We start from the raw sequence: 19,089 nt of genomic DNA, 5'->3' as shown, positions 1-19,089 counted from the left end.
TTCTTAACACTGTGAATCAAAGGTGAATATTTAAATATAACCAAAAATTCTACACACATAACCTAGGAGACAATACAACCTAACAGTTAAGACTGTGCCAAGATTTTAGAGCCCAACAGACCTGGGCTGGAATTCTGGATCCCCCATTTATTGGCTGTGTGACCTTGTGCAAGTTTCTTAACCTCACTGAACAACGATTCAAGTGTAAATGTAACTAAATAGTACCTACTTCACAAGGTGTGTGGTGGGAGAGATTTAAATCAGTTTATGAAAAATGCCTACAATTGTGCCTGGCACATAGAACTCAACAAAGTAAGAATTATTATTATAAAAGCAAAACAACCTCTTAAATAAAAACCATAAAATATTAGTGTCATCAAAATTCAGTCATTAAACATATTTTATGATTAAATAAAGAGAGAAGATTGCCAAAATCATGAAGCAGTTGGAAAATAAAACCATTACACTTGAAATTTCAATAACAGTTAAGTTTGGGCTATAGAATTTTTTGGTGATCATGAGATTTGACATCTTAAGTAAAAGGTTTATTTGTTATACCATGTTCTGGCATGCTCTAATGGTTTTGACAAGGTATATACATAGATATTTTTTAAAAATCCCTTTGGTTGTTGCAATTTTCTCCTTACTGCATGTATTTGAAAACATAGAGGGAAGTATAGAACACATCTGTGGGTACTTTTCATACCACTCATAGTACTATGGAATCCATGGAAGTCTTTAAAGGAATTCCTATAGGCTTAGAGTGTAGTGGAAATGTTAGGGGACTATGTAATATTTGTATTACCGTAAAATTCCCACCCTTACGCTTTCTCCTTCCCCACCTGCAAAAAAACAAAAAAGAATAAAATAAACTATTGTAATGTTCAACTGCTTCGTTGTGTTAAAAAGTATTTCTGTTTTGGAAATATTTACCAATGAGCCAAAAAGAATTTGGCATTTGGAAATATCTTCCATTGGTATAGCTTGTAATACAATTCACAGAAACCTTTAAAAACAACTGGAAGATAACAATCTGTAAACTTTCATGTCTACCATACTCTGGGTACAGGATCTTGAATCCTCCTATCTTATTCATCTTCACTTTTGAAGCTCTTTCAGAAGTGTTCATGCTGATTAATACTTAAACAGTTTAAGTATTAACTTACCCATTTCTAGCACATATAAAACAGTAATAGCCTTTGAGTTGTTTTCTGGTTTTTGAAGCAGCTAGCATCCTTATAAATTTTTTTATTATTCATTTTTTTCCTCAAAAATAGCTCTTCAAGCAAAATGTAGTGTCCTGTATTTCCTGTGTCATTCAATTAATGTATCTAACCATAAGAACTGGTTACCACATACTAGTTTTCTAACAGATGGAAAATCCTTATGTTTTCACTTAACAGTCCCTCTATTAAGCGGCTCTTTCTGGGAGCTATCTCCATTGCCCCATTAGTATATTAAAACAGCCAGATCTCTGAACTATAAATGATAAAAGTAGATTTCATATCTGACATTTTAAGTTACCAGGCATTTTTCCTTTATGGCTTAATCATTCAGATTTTAAAAATAATATGTACAGAAGGGGAAAGATTTTATGTCAGAGACTGGAAAAAGCAACAGCATTTTAGTAGATTTCATAAAATGGAACAATAGTTAATTTTTATAATTTTTAACTTTAATATAGCTATTAACAGTACTTCTTTTTTTATAACTACATTTTAGCAGTTTTTAATCTAACCTTAATAATAAATATTAGTTCCTTTTCCCAGGCTTTGGAAATAATCAGAAAGAGTTCTCAGGCAAATTTGGCTTTAAAAATATTTTACCCTCTTGTATTTTGTTGAGATTTCTTGGGAACTGGTACAGAGAAGAGAAGAAAAAAATAAGATTCATTTATTTTTTATTTGCTACCAAAAGAAAAGCTGCTATTTATTCCAAACACACTCTTGGACTACAGGTCAATTAAAAAGAAATCAATACTAAGAAAAAAAGCTGCTATTGTTTTCTTCACTGGCAGAAGCTGTGAGTAAGTGCCAACTCATGAATCCAATGATGCATCATCCCTGGGCAGATTATTTATAATACATATGTAAAGTCATTATCACTAGTGAAATCTATGTGTATCTGACCTTGAATCTTCAATCTCTTTTTTTACTTTGAGGAAACCTATTCTTGGTTTACTTGATACCCAGACTAGTTTGGTATAGAATTGAACAATTAAGCTGTACGTCAATTTGTCTGCACTGTGACTAGATTAACTAGCTAAGTTTTAAGCCTTGTTTAGAAATGGTGATTCCTCTTTCTAAATTTAATTTTATGTCCAAATGTTTTTGTTACAGCCTGACCAAATGCAGGTTCCCATCTAACTTACTTTCATATTTATTCAAAGACTGAAAGAAGGCCAACATGGATGAAGCATGAAGGGTGGACTGGTATGAAATGAGACAGGAGAGGGAGGTAGGGGATCAGATCATATATAGCTATATGAAGGTCATAATAAGGAGGTCAGGGAAGCCGGACCTTATTTTATTCTCAGGGAAGCCATCTAAAGTAGAATGGTATGATGTGATATGCATTTTTAAAAGATCACTCTGGCTGCTAAAAACTACATGGGCCAGGAATAGATGGAAGATGAGACAAGAGGCTCTTAGCATAATCTAGACTATTAGACCAGAGTAACTGAGGTGATGGAGAGAAGGGGAAAGATTCAGGATATGTTTTGCACTAAAAAGGTTCCAGGATCTGGGGACAGATTGTATGCAGGCTCTAAGGAAAAGAAGAATCAAAGATATTCTTAGGCCTGATCAGTTCATGCCACTGCCTTGGTTGCTTAGGTCTCTGTGTGAGTCCTGTTACAAAGTGCCAATGCTTTTGCTCCATCTGATGAGCCAAAGTTTGGGGCTTGAAGTGGGGAAAAATCATGGATGAACAAGTTTAGTGGGGAGACAATCTAAGTTCTGCCTACCTACATGTTTTAACATTCACAGATTGATGAGATTTACTTTAAAAGTACCTTAAGTTTTTCTGAGACTTTATTCTACAACAGTGGCAAACACATTCCAGACAGAAGTGTGTCCTATTGTTTCATGTAACAGACATGAATCTGATTTCTTCCACAACTTCTGACATCTTATCCACTAGTGAACTAGCAAAATTTTGTTAGCCTGCAGGGGTTTCTATGAGGGTTTCTCACCCTCAGCACTACTGACATTTAGATGGTTTAGGGGGCTGTTGAGTACATTTTAGGATCTTTAGCAGCATCCCTGGTCCATAAGATGCCAGCAGCAACAACTCTCAGTTATGAAAACCAAAAATGTCTCCAGATATCACCAGATGTCCTTGGGTGGGGAGGGGCAAAATCATCCCCAGTTAAGAACCAAACTAAGCAACAGAATTTTCTAGCATGGTGCTAATTGTAACAAAACTAACACTTATTAAGCACTTTTAAAAATATATATATGTATTTTATTGCGTTTTAGGTTTTGGGGGTACATGTGAAGAACTTGCAGGATTGTTGCATAGGAACAAACATGGCAATGTGGTTTGCTGCCTTCCTCCCCATCACCTACATCGGGCATATCTCCCCATGTTATCCCTCCCTGACCTCCTCCCCCAACAGACCCCAGTGTGTGATGCTCCCCTCCCTGTGTCCATGTATTCTCATTGTTTAACACCCATCTATGAGTGAGAACACGTGGTGTTTGATTTTCTGCTCTTGTGTCAGTTTGCTGAGAATGATGGTTTCCAGGTTCATCCATGTCCCTACAAAGGACACAAACTTGTTTTTTATGACTCCATAGTATTCCATGGTGTAAATGTGCCACATTTTCCCTGTCCAGTCTATCAATGATGGGCATTTGGATTGGTTCCAAGTCTTTGCTATTGTAAACAGTGCTGCAATGAACATTCGTGTGCATATGTCCTTATAATAGAATGATTTATAATCCTTTGGATATATACCCAGTAATGGGATTGCTGGGTCAAATGGAATTTCTATTTCTAGGTCCTCGAGGAATCGCCACACTGTCTTCCACAATGTGGAATTTACACTCCCACCAACAGTGTAAAAGTGTTCCTATTTCTCCACATCCTCTCCAGCATTGTTGTCTCCAGATTTTTTAATGATCACCATTCTAACTGGCGTGAGATGGTATCTCAATGTAGTTTTGATTTGCATTTCTCTAATGACCAGTGATGAACATTTTTTCATGTTTGTTGGCCTGATATATATCTTCTTTTGAAAAGTGTCTGTTCATATCCTTTGCCCACTTTTGAATGGGTTTGTTTTTTTCTTGTAAATCTGTTTTCGTTCTTTATAGATTCTGGGTATTAGCCCTTTGTCAGATGGATAGATTGCAAAAAATTTTTTCCCATTCTCTTGGTTGCCGGTTCACTCTAATGATGGTTTCTTTTGCTGTGCAGATGCTCTGGAGTTTAATTAGATCCCATTTGTCTATTTTGGCTTTTGTTGCCAATGCTTTTTGGTGTTTTAGTCAGTCCTTGCCTATGCCTATGTCCTGAATGGTTTTGCCTAGGTTTTCTTCTAGGGTTTTTTATGGTTTTAGGTCTTACGTTTTAAGTCTTTAATCTATCTGGAATTAATTTTAGTGAAAGGTGTCAGGAAGGGGTCCAGTTTCTGCTTTCTGCACATGGCTAGCCAGTTTTCCCAACACCATTTATTAAACAGGGAATTTTTTCCCCATTGCTTGTTTTTGTCAGGTTTGTCAAAGATCAGATGGTTGTAGATGTGTGGCATTGCCTTCAAAGCCTCTGTTCTGTTCCTTTGGTCTGTATCTCTGTTTTGGTTACCAGTAGTATGCTGTTTTGATTACTGTAGCCTTGTAGTTTGAAGTCAGGTAGCATGATGCCTCTAGCTTTCTTCGTTTTCCTTAGAATTGACTTGGCTATGCGGGCTCTCTTTTGGTTCCATATGAAGTTTAAGGTGGTTTTTTCCAGTTCTGTGAAGGTCATTGGTAGCTTGAAGGGGATAGCATTGAATCTATAAATTACTTTGAGCAGTATAGCCATTTTCACACTATTGATTCTTCCTAACCATGAGCATGGAATGTTTCTCCATCTGTTTGTGTCCTCTCTTATTGAGTTGAGCAGTGGTTTGTAGTTCTCCTTGAAGAGGTGCTTTATATCCTTTATTAGTTGTATTCCTAGGTATTTTATTCTCTTTGTAGCAGTTGTGAATGGCAGTTCGTTGTTGATTTGGCTCTCTTTAAGTGTGTTATTGGTGTATAGGAATGCCTGTGATTTTTGCACATTTATTTTGTATCCTGAGACTTTGCTGAAGTTGCTTATCAGTTTCAGGAGATTTTGGGCTGAGATGATAGGGCCTTCTAAACATACAATCATGTCATCTGCAAATAGAGACAATTTGACTTCCTGGTTTCCTAATTGAATACCCTTTATTTCTTTTTCTTGCCTGATTGCTCTGGATAGAACTTCCAGTACTATCTTGAATGGGAGTGGTGAGAGAGGGCATCCTTGTCTAGTGCCAGATTTCAAAGGGAATGCTTCCAGGTTTTGCCCTTTCGGTATGATATTGGCTGTGGGTTTGTCATAAATAGCTTTTATTTTACGTTCTGTCAATACCTAGTTTATTGAGAGTTTTTAGCATAGTGTTGAATTTTGTCGAAGGCCTTCTCTGCATCTGTTGAGATAATCACGTGGTTTTTGTCTTTGCTTCTGTTTATGTGGTGAATTACATTTATAGACTGGTGTATGTTGAAACAGCCTTGCATCCCTGGGATGAAGCCTACATGATCGTGATGGATAAGCTATTTATGTGCTGTTGCAATCGGTTTGCCAGTATTTTATTGAAGATTTTTGCATCTATGTTCATCATGGATATTGGCCTGAAGTTTTCTTTTCTTGTTGAGTCTCTGCCGGTATGATGATGATTTTGGTATCAGGATGATGTTGGTCTCATAAAATGATTTGGGAAGGATTCCCTGTTTTTGGATTGTTTGGAATAGTTTCAGAAGGACTGCTACCAGATCCTCTTTGTATGTCTGGTATAATTCAGCTGTGAACCCATCTGGACCTGGGCTTTTTCCGGTTGGTAGGCTATTCATTGCTACTTCAACTTCAGCCCTTGTTATTGTCTGTTCAGAGTTTCGACTTCTTCCTGGTTTAGGCTTGGGAGGATGCAAGTGTCCAGGAATTTATCAATTTCTTCCAGGTTTACTGGTTTATGTGCATAGTTGTTTGTAGTAATCTCCGATGGTGGCTTGTATTTCTGTGGAATCTGTGGTGATATCCCCTTTATCATTTTTTATTGCATCTATTTGATTATTCTTTTCTCTTTTATTAATCTGGCTAGTGGTCTATTTTGTTGATCTTTTCAAAAAACCAGCTCCTGGATTTATTGATTTTTTTGAAGGGTTTTTTGTGTCTCTATGTCCTTCAGTTCTGCTCTGTCCTTAGTTATTTCTTGTCTTCTCCTAGCTTCTGAATTGTTTTTTTTATCTTGATCCTCTAGCCCTTTCAATTTTGACAATAGGGTGCCAATTTTAGATCTTTCCTTGTTTCTCATGTGGGCATTTATTGCTATATATTTTCCTCTAGACACTGCATTAAATGTGTCTCAGAGATTCTGGTATGTTGTGTCTTTGTTCTCGTTGGTTTCGAAGAACATCTTTATTTCTGCCTTCATTTCATTGTTTATCCAGTCAACATTCAAGAGCCAGTTGTTCAGTTTCCATGAAGTTGTGTGGTTCTGAGTTTCTGAGTTCTCAGTTCTAACTTGATTGCACTGTGGTCTGAGAGACTTATGATTTCCATTCTTTTGCATTTGCTGAGGAGTGATTTACTTCTAAATATGTGGTCAGTTTTAGAGTAGGTGTGGTGTGGTGCTGAGAAGAATGTATATTGTGTGGATTTGGGGTGGAGAGTTCTGTAGATGTCTGTTAGGTTTGCTTGGTCCAGGTCTGAGTTCAAGTCCTGGATATCCTTGTTAATTTTCTGTCTCATTGATCTAATATTGACAGTGGAGTGTTAAAGTATCCCATTATTATTGTGTGGGAGCCTAAGTCTCTTTGTAAGTCATTAAGAACTTGCTTTATGTATCTGGGTGCTCCTGTATTTGGTGCATATATATTTAGCATCGTTAGCTCTTCTTCTTGCATTGATCATTTTACCTTTATGTAATGTCCTTCTTTGTCTCTTTTGATCTTTGTTGGTTTAAAGTCTATTTTATCAGAGACTAGGATTGCAACTCCTGCTTTTTTTTTTTTTTTTTTTTTCCTCTCCATTTGCTTGGTAAATCTTCCTCCATCCCTTTATTTTGAGCCTATGTGTATCCTTGCATGTCAGATGGGTTTTGACTTTTTATCCAATTTGCCAGTCTGTGTCTTTTGACTGGAGCATTTAGCCCATTTACATTTAAGGTTAATATTGTTACGTGTGAATTTGATCCTGCCATTTTGATGCAAGCTGGTCGTTTTGCCTGTTAGTTGATGCAGTTTCTTCATTGTGTTGATGCTCTTTACTATTTGGTATGTTTTTGGAGTGGCTGGTACTGGTTGTTCCTATGTTTAGTGCTTCTTTCAGGAGCTCTTGTAAAGCAGGCCTGGTGGTGATGAAATCTTTTCTGAGCCATTGCTTGTTTGTAAAGGATTTTATTTCTCCTTCGCTTATGAAACTTTTAGTTTGGCTGGATATGAAATTCTGGGTTGAAAGTTCTTTTCTTTAAGCATGTTGAATATTGGTCCTTACTCTCTTCTGGCTTGTAGGGTTTCTGCTGAGAGATCTGCTGTGAGTCTGATGGGCTTCCCTCTGTGGGTAACCAAACCTTTCTCTCTTGCTGTCCTTAGCATTTTTCCTTCATTTCAACCTGGTGAATCTGACAATTATGTGCCTTGGGGTTGCTCTTTTTAAGAAATATCTTTGTGATGTTCTCTGTGTTTCCTGGACTTGAATACTGGCCTGCCTTGCTAGGTTGGGGAAGTTTTCCTGGATAATATCCTGAAGAGTGTTTTCCAGCCTGGATTCATTCTCTCCGTCACATTCAGGTACACCTGTCAAACGTAGATTAGGTCTTTTCACATAATCCCGTATTTCTTGGAGGCTTTGTTCATTTCTTTTTATTCTTTTTTCTCTAATCTTGCCTTCCCGTTTTATTTCCTTGAGTTGATCTTCAATCTCTGATATCCTTTCTTCTGCTTGGTCAATTCGGGTATTGATACTTGTGTTGCTTCACGAAGTTCTCATGTCGTTTTTCAGCTCCATCAGTTCATCCTCTCTAAGCTGTTTATTCTTGTTAGCATTTCATCAAACCTTTTTTCAATGTTCTTAGTTTCTTTGCATTGGGTTAGAACCTGTCCTTTTAGCTCAGAGAAGTTTCTTATTACCCACCTTCTGAAGCCTGTTTCTGTCAATTCAGACTCATTCTCCATCCAGTCTTGCTCTCTTGCTGGTGAGGAGCTGTGATTCCTTTGAGGAGGAGAGGTGTTCTGATTTTGGTGTTTTCATCCTTTTATATTGGTTTCTTCCCATCTTTGTACATTTATCTCCCAGTTGTCTTTGTAGTTGGTGACTTTCAGATGGGGTCTCTGAAAGTGGACGTCCTGTTGATGATGTTCTTTCTTTCTGCTTCTTAGTTTCCTAATAGGCCCCTCTGCTGCAGGACTGCCGGAGGGCCACTCCAGACCCTGCTTGCCTGGGGATCACCTGCAGTGCCTGCAGAACAGTAAGGGTTGCTGGCAGTTTCTTCTTCTGCTATTTTTGTCCCAGAAGGATACCCGCCAGATGTCAGCCTGACCTCTCCTTTATGAGGTGACTATTTGTATATACGGAGGTCAGGGAGCTGCTTGAGGAGACAGTCTGTCCTTTATAGGAGCTCAAGTGCTAAGCTGTGAGCTCCGTTGTTCCATTCAGAGCTGCTGGGCAGGTACGTTTACATCTGCTGCAGCAGAGCTCATAATCGCCTTTTTTTTCCCAGGTGCTCTCTCCTGGGAAGGCGGGGCTCTATTAATAAGTTTCTGTCATGCTGCTGCCTTTTTTCAGAGATGCCCTGCCTAGTGAGGAGGTAACCTCGTCTGCCAGCAGAGGCATTGCTGAGCTGCCATGGGCTCTGCCCAGCTGCTGTGTGAATTTCCTTGCAGTTTTGTTTACAGGGGTATAGTCAGAACTGCCTCAGTAATGGCAGTCTGCCTCTAATGGTGGACTGCCTCAGTAGTGGCAGACACCTTTCTCCCACAGAGCTGGACTGTCCCAGGTCCACCTGTGCTTGCTGTGAAACTCTGAATCCAGAGAGTTTCAGATTGCTGGTCTTTGTCGGGGTGGGACTGGCTGATCCAGATCACGTGGCTCCCTGTTTCAGTCCCCTTTTTTCTCAGTTGCACGGGCAACTCTGTCTCCCAGGCATTCCATCGCCAATTGAAAAGGCGCCCAGATTTGTGTGAGTTTTTGTGTGGAGACCTGCTGTGCCGGCTGAAACAGCTGCACTGGGGGCTTGTGGTGCTTTCCCGCCTGGGAATCTCCTGGCCTGGCTCTGTTTCAGTCCCCTTTTTATCAGTTGAACGGGTGGGTGACTCTGTCTCCCAGGCACTCCAGTCGCCAGTTGAAAAGGCACCCGTATTTGTGTGAGTTTTCATGTGGAGACCCGGTGTGCCGGCTGCAACAGCCACACTTGGGGCCCGTGGCGCTTTTCTGCCCAGGAATCTCCTGGCCTGGCTACCTGTTTCAGTACTCTTTTTTTCAGTTGAAAAGGCACTCGGCTTTGTGTGAGTTTTTGTGTGGAGACCCACTGCACCAGCTGAAACAGCCACACTTGGGGCTTGTGGTGCTTTTCCACCCAGGAATCTCCTAGTTTGTGGGCAGTAAAAATTTGTTTGGAAATGCAGTAATCACTCACCCTCTTCATTTTCACTGGGAACTGCAATCCAGAGCTGTTCCTATTCAGCCATCTTGGATCTATTAAGCACTTGCTATAGCCCCTTTATCTTAGATTACCAGAGCCAGTACATGTTTAAAATCTTAAAAATCATAAAAATAGATAAATGCCTTAAACATCTGTTTTAAGTTAAATGTAACTATAAATCCACTCAACAACTGATGTTGGACATTTCAGGTGTTTTAAAGTGGGGGAAACTGGATTCTGCTTTCAGCCTTGCTTTTAACATTTGTCCAATCTTTTAGTTTTCTTACCCACACCCAATTTAACCACTTTTTGGCTGGGGATGAGTTGAGGGGAGCAACTAGCTTTTTTTAAAAGTGTTTCTAATGCATTCAACCTAGCTTTCAAATAAAACTAAAAGTCTTTTACACTCACAGTTTATAAACTGCTGAATAAATTATATAATTACTCTAAGTAAAACAAACAGGCTCAATGACCACTGCTCCTAGCCTTTTTTAAGCATGCAGTTGATCATCTGGTGAGACAGAAGCATATGTTTGGTTAGAGAATAGCCTTCTAGCCATAGCTTTCTACCATGTGATAAGCAAGTATGACTGTCAGCTAGTTTCACTAAGTAAAAATTGGTTAAGAGTTGTATGTATATATGAAACACCATGTAAATTACTTGCATTATCTCTTAATCCTTACAACATCCCTAATACATAATTATGTTAATACTTGCGTTTTGCCTTTGAGAAAACTGAAATATAAAGGTAAGTGTTTTTACAAAAGGTTACATAGCTAATAAATAAAAGGACCAGGATGGGAACCCCAAACATTCTAATGTATGCTTTACCTTTTCATCACAAGTCCAAGTCCATAAAGGTTAATTTTCTACAGAGTACTAAGCTTCAGTTTGGTCCATGATCACAAACTGTACCTTGAAATCTTGACCTGTTATCTTCAAAGTAAGTGCTATGGCAAGAAAATATCAGAGATTAATATAAATCTACTGCTTGGAACAATTCAAAGGATAAGAAAGCTCAGTGACTCCAAAGCATCAAGTCCATACAGTTAAAGATAATCAGACAAATATTCCTGTATTAGTTTCCTATTACTGTGATAACAAATCACCACAAGCTTAGTGCCCTAAAACAACAAAAATATATTATCTGTAGCTCAGAAGTTTGTCACAGGTCTCATAGGGCCAAAACCAAGGTTTTTCAGCGGGACTGTGTTCCTTTCTGGAGGTTCCAGGGAAGAATCCATTTCCTTACCTTTTCTAGCTTCTGAAGGCCACTCACATTCCTTGACTTGTGACCCTTCTTGCCCCTACTTTCAAAGCCAGTAGTTGATCTCTCTTACCATTCATCTGTAACCACATCACCCGACACTGAACTTTCTTCCCTCCTTCTTCCACTTTTCAAAACCCTTGTGATTACATTGGGCTCACATGGATAATACATGCTAATCACCTTACCTCAATAAAAACAGCCTTAAAGCCTTGGCAGTTTTGAGCCACAGTCACTTCCTGTTCAGCTACATTAACTGTTGTTTTTAGAAGGTGTTTTCACAAGGTGATGTGACTCAAAGTCTGTCTCACCAAATTCCACACACAAGGTTCTAACATATGCACACGTGCATTTGTTACAGAATGTAATTTAGATATTACAGTAACCAAATTCAAGATGCTGGACAAAAATTAGTAATTTTCATTAAAGCTTTCTATTTCAGACTCCTCCTGAATGTGCTTTTAAATGACTAGAACATTAAAGGGATTGTTTCATAAGAACTACCAGTACATTTTTTATGTGTCATGTTCATCCTATCTAGATAATGGCTTTATTTCTGGTATGTCTTCCAAGATTGTTACCCCTCCGTGTGGGATAGGTAATAAATTTAACTGTCTTTTGTTCCCTAAAAGTTTTGTTTTTATCTAACATATTAATTCAATGGGAAAAAACTCACAAAAGTGCTTTCAAGTCCTTACAGTGGTGTCTAAGCCGCTATTAACTGAAAAAGCTGCTGTATTTAAAAAACTACTAGTTCCTTTAAAAACTTAGAAAACATAGTGGAACTCCAAAAAGAGCTATGAATAAACCTCTATGATTATAAAAGTGATAAATTCCCCAATAAGACAATTAAAAAGGCAACATTAATAGTACATATCCTTAAGTACCTATGTGTCTGGCCCTTTGCTCTTATCATCTCATTTCATCCTTACAACCCGCAAGGTAAGTTTATCTTTTTACTTATAAAGAACTGGATAACACTAAGCAACTTGCCACGCACCAGAGCTTCGTAAATGTTGGAGATTTGAAGCCCAGTGTGACACATTTCAAATCTGTTTTTATTTGCTAAATATAGTTAAACATTTGAGTATATTCTTATGTTTCCATTTTTATTTAAAAAATGACCCAGAGAGTTTGAAATTTTTAATAGTGAAATTTTGTTCTCTGGCATAAAATATTTCAAAACTAGCATTTGGTCAGGTAAAACACTGATATGATTCTTAGTAAAAATATTTTGCAAAGATAAACAAATTTGGCATCTATTTTTAATTATTTTAGATAAAATGTTAATTACTTAAATTGAAACTTCAGGTCTTAAGCAGATCCTTGAGTCTGCACAAAGGCATCATTCAAAGATAATAAGGCAATAACTCACTGAGGAAGACTAACTTGAAGAGTTTGGAAGGTGAAAAAATACTTTTTATATATTTTCTGTTTTCTGTTACAGGAGATGAGTATGATGTATGTGCCATTTGTCTGGATGAGTATGAAGATGGAGACAAGCTCAGAATCCTTCCCTGTTCCCATGGTATGAGTAATTACATACTGCTTTGAATTTACATATAGCAATTTATATTTAGGTTCCATATTCCAGGGGAAGAGACAGAAAATAGTTGTTAGCACACCATAAGCCAGGCCCTGTACTAAGTAGTGGTCTCATTCAAGGATGGAGGTGTATTTATAAAAATTATAAACTTTCTTCTCCTTTCCCTACATGATACATACAGAATAAGGCAGGAGATTAAATATAAAATTCTCAACCACAGCATACTAACTAAAGATGTGTATTTTGCTTCAACAGCTTATCACTGCAAGTGTGTAGACCCTTGGCTAACTAAAACCAAAAAAACCTGTCCAGTGTGCAAGCAAAAAGTTGTTCCTTCTCAAGGTGATTCAGACTCTGACACAGATAGTAGTCAAGAAGAAAATGAAGTGACAGAACATACCCCTTTACTTAGACCTTTAGCTTCTGTCAGTGCCCAGTCCTTTGGGGCTTTGTCGGAATCCCGCTCACATCAGAACATGACAGAATCTTCAGACTATGAGGAAGATGACAATGAAGATACTGACAGTAGTGATGCAGAAAATGAAATTAATGAACATGATGTAGTGGTCCAGTTGCAGCCTAATGGTGAACGGGATTACAACATAGCAAATACTGTTTGACTTTCAGAAGAAGATTGGTTCATTTCCCTTGAAAATGTTTAGGTATATACTGTAATTCGATTTTTTTTGCACCCTTCAAAGATTTCTGTAGAAATAACATTTTTTAGTATTCTATAATCAAATTACTGAAACAGGACTTTTGATCTGGTATTTATCATCTGTAAGAGTGTACTTCATTTACTAAATAGACTGGTGCTGTAACTCAAGCACCAACTCAGCTCTTCTTTCAGAATGCAAGTATAGCCAAAACATTAAAAAAAAAAAAAAAAATCCTCAATATAGCTTGCAATTAAGACGTAGATCACAGTATTTAAGTGTTTTGCGTTTTACATATGAGGTCAGTGCTACAGCCACCTAGCATGAACTAACCCAGCTTCCACCTCCATAAAGTTACCTAGAGTTGAGTTGGAGTATGTTCTGGCATTTACCCAACCTGCCATCATTAGCAAGAGGCAACAATTCAGCGCCTTTCCTCCTATCAGCACAAAGAAACCCAAAGCTGTCTTTTCCCTTTCTGTTCCAAAGCAGTCTTATCCTGACAGGAGTAGTCTATACTAGTGCAGATTTCAACACTGGTTTTTTTAATATTTTAATTACTATAGTGTTATGTAGAGATTTCATTCAGCAGCTAAAGTAATGTCTCTGAACTTTACTAAATTTCAGTATCCTTAAGGGTTTTGTGGTGTTATCAAAGCAAAAAGAAAATGCTGCATAAAAATACCAAACTTCAGCAACTGTTTAATACTCAGATCATATACCTCTTAATAAATAGCATCTTATGCTAATTAGCCCTGCTAAACTATGTACAGAGGAAACTGTTCAAGTATTGGATTTGAAAGTAAGTGACTTTTACGTTTAACAGAACTAATGATATATTGAAACAATGTATTATGAAAAGCTAAATTATACATCATTGTAACTATGTAGAAAATGTAGACTAATGTATAATCAAAATGCTAAGAATTTTTATATGGCCTTGTATGCGGGGAGTTTGAATGTTAATAAACATGTTTTCCACTTTAAGATCCAGTAAATGTTTGTTCAACAGTATTACTTACCATATTAGCCACACACACACATACACACATACATATCCTATAAAGGGATAATGACTGACTGAGATCAAAAAAATCACATCACCTTAGAATTTTATACAAGGTAACTGATCACTCACCTGCAGTTAGGTAATCTCCCAAAAAGTTTACACTGCTGCCGAAATTATTCCAAAAATAAACTGTACATTTTGGTACCCTGTTGTAAATTATGGTGTATCGAGGGAAATTTTTACTAAAAGTTGCCATTTAAAAAATTTTCATAATCAGGAAAAAAAAATACGTATTTTTACTTTGGAAAATAAATGGTTGAATTCAACATCAACTGATATCAGTATTATAACCAGCTCCCTAGTTTTATTGATATCAGTTGATGCTGAATTCAACCTTTTATTTTCCAAAGTAGAAATGATACCTCATCATTTCCACTGATAACGATACCTCATCATTTCTACTGATATGATACTGATACCTCATCCCTATTCCCTTTTTTATAAAAAACATAACCACAGGCCTGAGAAACAGGACATCAAAGGTTAGTTACCATGGTAGTTAAGCAGAGTTTGGAATTTGAGGTAACTGTATGGCGCTAACCTTTTTAAACCTGGTTGGTCATTTGCAAAATTTTCATTTAACAAGTTAGGGTGTGAGGACAAAACATTGAGTTCAGTATCTGGCACATAAATGCACAGTAAGTAACAACCTTCAAAATATTGTCAAGTAATAGAAACATCAAACCTAAAACAATATTTTAAAATAGGAAAAGGGAAAAAAAAATCACAGTAATGGGTAACTACATGTTAGATGTTGTATTCCCTCAGTCTTTATTCCGAAGTTTAGAACAAGGACCTGGTTCCTTTATGTTAGGAGTTTTTATGGAAAAAAAATTTTTTTTTGAAATTCCGAATTATTACTTTTAGTTGTTCCCAAAAGCACTGGCAACAAAAGCCAAAATATACAAATGGGATCTAATTGAACTCCAGAGCTTCTGTACAGCAAAAGAAACAATCATTAGAGTGAACTGGCAACCAACAGAATGGGAAAAAATTTTTGTAATCTACCCATCTGACAAAGGGCTAACATCCAGAATTTACAAAGAACTTAAACAGATTTACAAGAAAAAAACAAACTCATTCAAAAGTGGGCAAAGGACATTAACACTTTTCAAAATAAGACATTTATGCAGCCAACAAACATATGAAAAAATGCTCATCACTGGTCATTAGAGAAATGCAAATCAAAATCACATTGAGGTACCATCTCACCCCAGTTAGAATGGCAATCATTAAAAAATCTGGAGACAACATGCTGGAGAGGATGTGGAGAAACAGGAACACTTTTACACTGTTGGTAGGAGTGTAAATTAGTTCAACCATTGTGAAAGACAATGTGGCGATTCCTCAAGGACATAGAAATAGAAATTCCATTTGACCCAGCAATCCCATTACTGGGTATATACCCAAAGGATTAGAAATCATTCTGTTACAAAGACACATGCACACGTTATGTTCACTGCAGCACTGTTTACAATAGCAAAGACCTGGAACCAAACCAAATGCCCACTGATGATAGACTGGACAAGGAAAACGTGGCACATATACACCATGGAATACTATGCAGCCATAAGAAACGATGAGTTCATGTCCTTTGTAGGGACATGGATGAATCTGGAAACCATCATTCTCAGCAAACTGACACAGAACAGAAGATCAAACACTGCATGTTCTCAGTCATAGGTGGGTGAACAGTGAGAACACATGAACACAGGGAGGGAAGCATCACACACTGGGGTCTGTTGCAGGGAAAGAGGGGAGGGACAGCAGGGGATAGGGAGGTTGGGGAGGGATAACATGGGGAGAAATGCCAGATACAGGTGATGGGGGGATGGAGGCAGCAAACCACATTGTCATATATGTACTTATGCAACAATCCTGCATGTTCTGCACAGGTACCCCAGAACCTAAAGTGCAATAAAAAATATATCTAAAAAAGAAAATCTATGAAGTGTCTCGTTTAGCAGCACTGGCTAGGACTGTTGCTAGTTCTCTTAATGTTCACCTGAAATGTTCTGTAATTTCATGGTACAGCATTTAGAATAGGAGAGTATGTACAATTAAAATCCAATTTCTATTTAAAAAACAAATTTAAAATTTTCTTGATTACAAAAGTAACATTAAAACAGTGTAAGTCAAAATACAGTCACATGGAAACGTTCACTCCAAATATATTGCCTTCAGAAATACATATGTAAAAAACATGCATATTAATACTGTATGTATGTGAAGTATCATCTGACATGTTTATATCATATTAACATTCATTGGTAAGCATTCTCATGTCATTCTTCAATGACTATTTTGTCCTATGGACATAAAATCATTTATTCAAAGCATACCCCTTAAAAAGCTAAATCTTGTAGATGTTTTCCAAGTCTGATAAAGTAATGCTGTGTGATGGACATTCTGGTATACAAATTTGTGTAGCTTCATCTCCACATGCTAAATTCCTAGAACTAAGTACAAAGCAAAGCACACATGTATATATTTCCATATTTTTCCAATGAAATTGTGGGTAGAGAGTCAATGAGTAGTTTCATTATATACTATTTTAATGATACAGTCACCCTTTACCACCTTCCACTCCACTACCTCCTCTCTGAACACACACTGCCCCCACACCTACTTACAGATCAATTCATTAAGAGTTTCAGAATTTTGGCCACTGGTTTCTATAATTAGTTTTCCTAAAAGTTCTCTACAAGTGAGAATGAGTATTACTGTAAAATCTCAAATCATCGCAACTCAACCACCAAATTTTCATTTACCCAATCTTTTGGCCTAACAGGTCAAGAAACTGATACCAGGTTTTTATTACAGTTTTGCAATTTCTAGGTTATGTCCAACTACCAAAAAAGCCCCAAATCCTTTATCTTCCATACTTTTACATCCTTATATGTACAACCATATTCACAACCAATGCCCAACTAAAGAAAAAAATTTTCATTATACATAGTATATTTTAAGACAGAGATTAATTCCTATTCCTTACCCATTGTTTCTCAAAAGGCAGTATATATACCACTAAAAATGAATCAGAATGACCTAGTCAGTGATTGTTTCTGAAAAGGGATTTCCTGGGCTTATGGAATCTCCATCTCTAGGGTGGAAACCCAAAGTCCATAATCTGCATTATAACCAGCTCCACAGTTTTATTGAGACCCACTAACTTTTGAGCATCCCTGGCTCTTCTAAGCGTTTGGCAGTTGCTGGTTAATAATGATTTATCTAAATAGCCATAAATGTACACATTTACTAAACTTCAATACATATCAGGGATTTTATGGGCTCTGAGATTAAACCTGTAACATAGCCATGGTCAACATGTCACTACAAAGCCAAAAAATGCAAAAGCCCCCCAATTATCTTATGTGGTGCCTAAGGAATGTCTTCTGCTCTTATGTGGGAGGGCCCCAGCTGGCTGACTTCAGTCTGCCAACACAGCCTCCAAATCTAGTCATATGACATTTCAACACAGAAAAATCCAAAACAGTGCAGAAACCCTTCTTGGTACTCCCTTTACTGTTTATTAGATTTCACATCTAGAAACCAGCAAGAAGAGGCAAGAAGAGGAAAATACTTATTTTTCTAGCAAATAAGTCAAGTTTCTCATATATGTCTGAAGATGAGCCTAAAATAACTAAAAGTTACATGTAACATCAAAAAGAAATTCTGAGGCACTTATTTTATCTGTAATATTACTTGAAATGAAGTAAGCCATCAGCTGAATGCTGTTAAAAGTTTTACGCCTGCAGCAGATTTGGGCCTATTCTGTGTATTCCCACTGTGTCAAAAATCAACTTTTAACATAAGCCAAAAATGTATATAAACAACAGGAGTCTAGAGTATTTGGTTGGAATAAATTTATTTCATCTGTCTGTAAACAAGGTGTTTAATAGTTATGGCATTTTTTTAAATGCATATTAAATCAGATGAGTTAGACTGTATCCCAGATGTAACAAAGTGCAGGGAAAGAAATGGACAAATCAGCAACAAGATTTGTTTTTAAATCTGTACATTATCCACATGGCCCAAACAATAGAAGCAAATACTAGAATGTCCCTAAAGTAGTGCCATTCGAAAGAAACCCTTAATAGGTCAGTTAAAATCCATCTCACAATAGCAACAGTTCATTTTAACAATAGTATGGCACAGAATACATATGAAAAAGAATCATCACAAGACAGCCAAGTCCACAATAATGCAACTTCATATAAAAACTCAAGCTGCAAATAAAAATTGGTCCTATGAAGAACAAACTGGACACACTCCAGATGGTTATGTTGGGATACCTAATGTCCATAATGGCAGCCTTTTACAATTTTACTAAAGAGTAGAGCTGGTGTGCAAAGAAAAAGACAGGAACAAAAGTCTGAGCTATTGCAATGATGGAATGTCCCTGGGGATTCAATCAGTATTGTTACTGTAAAGTCATGGGAGGAAGTGCTTTTTGCTCTTGTTTTGCCATTGCACTCTTCATATGTCCTGTCGACACTATGAATAAAGGTCTACTCAAGTGCAACAACAATACTAAAAGCAACTACTGCAGCTCTCAATAGCTCATCAACAAAAGGGATATTAATTGGTTAAAAAAAAAAAAAAAAAAAACAGGCACTGCATAAAAAAAAGATGGAAGCAAACCAAATGCCTATGGGCAAAGGGCGGGGGGGGGGGGG

General features: G+C 37.2%; 1 protein-coding gene across 2 annotated transcripts in view; it reads left to right on the top strand.

The window, feature by feature from the left end:
- RNF13 (ring finger protein 13) overlaps positions 1 to 14,328 on the top strand; it is a 161,367-nt gene extending 147,039 nt beyond the window's left edge. The window contains exons 9-10 of one of the 2 annotated variants that reach the window (XM_032263432.1): positions 12,587 to 12,667; positions 12,941 to 14,328. In XM_032263432.1, the coding sequence (XP_032119323.1) occupies positions 12,587 to 12,667; positions 12,941 to 13,305 (446 nt within the window). In that variant the 3' untranslated portion in view covers positions 13,306 to 14,328. The remainder of the gene's footprint in view (positions 1 to 12,586; positions 12,668 to 12,940) is intronic. The other variant, XM_032263439.1, reaches the window with a different exon arrangement.
- Positions 14,329 to 19,089: the final 4,761 nt, after the last annotated feature.

The sequence above is a fragment of the Sapajus apella genome, unplaced genomic scaffold, assembly GCF_009761245.1.
Source record: "Sapajus apella isolate SASKATOON/1434 unplaced genomic scaffold, GSC_monkey_1.0 scaffold4, whole genome shotgun sequence".
NCBI lineage: Eukaryota > Metazoa > Chordata > Mammalia > Primates > Cebidae > Sapajus > Sapajus apella.
The sequence above is the reverse complement of the archived record's forward strand: the minus strand, read 5'-3'. Positions and strand labels throughout refer to the sequence as shown.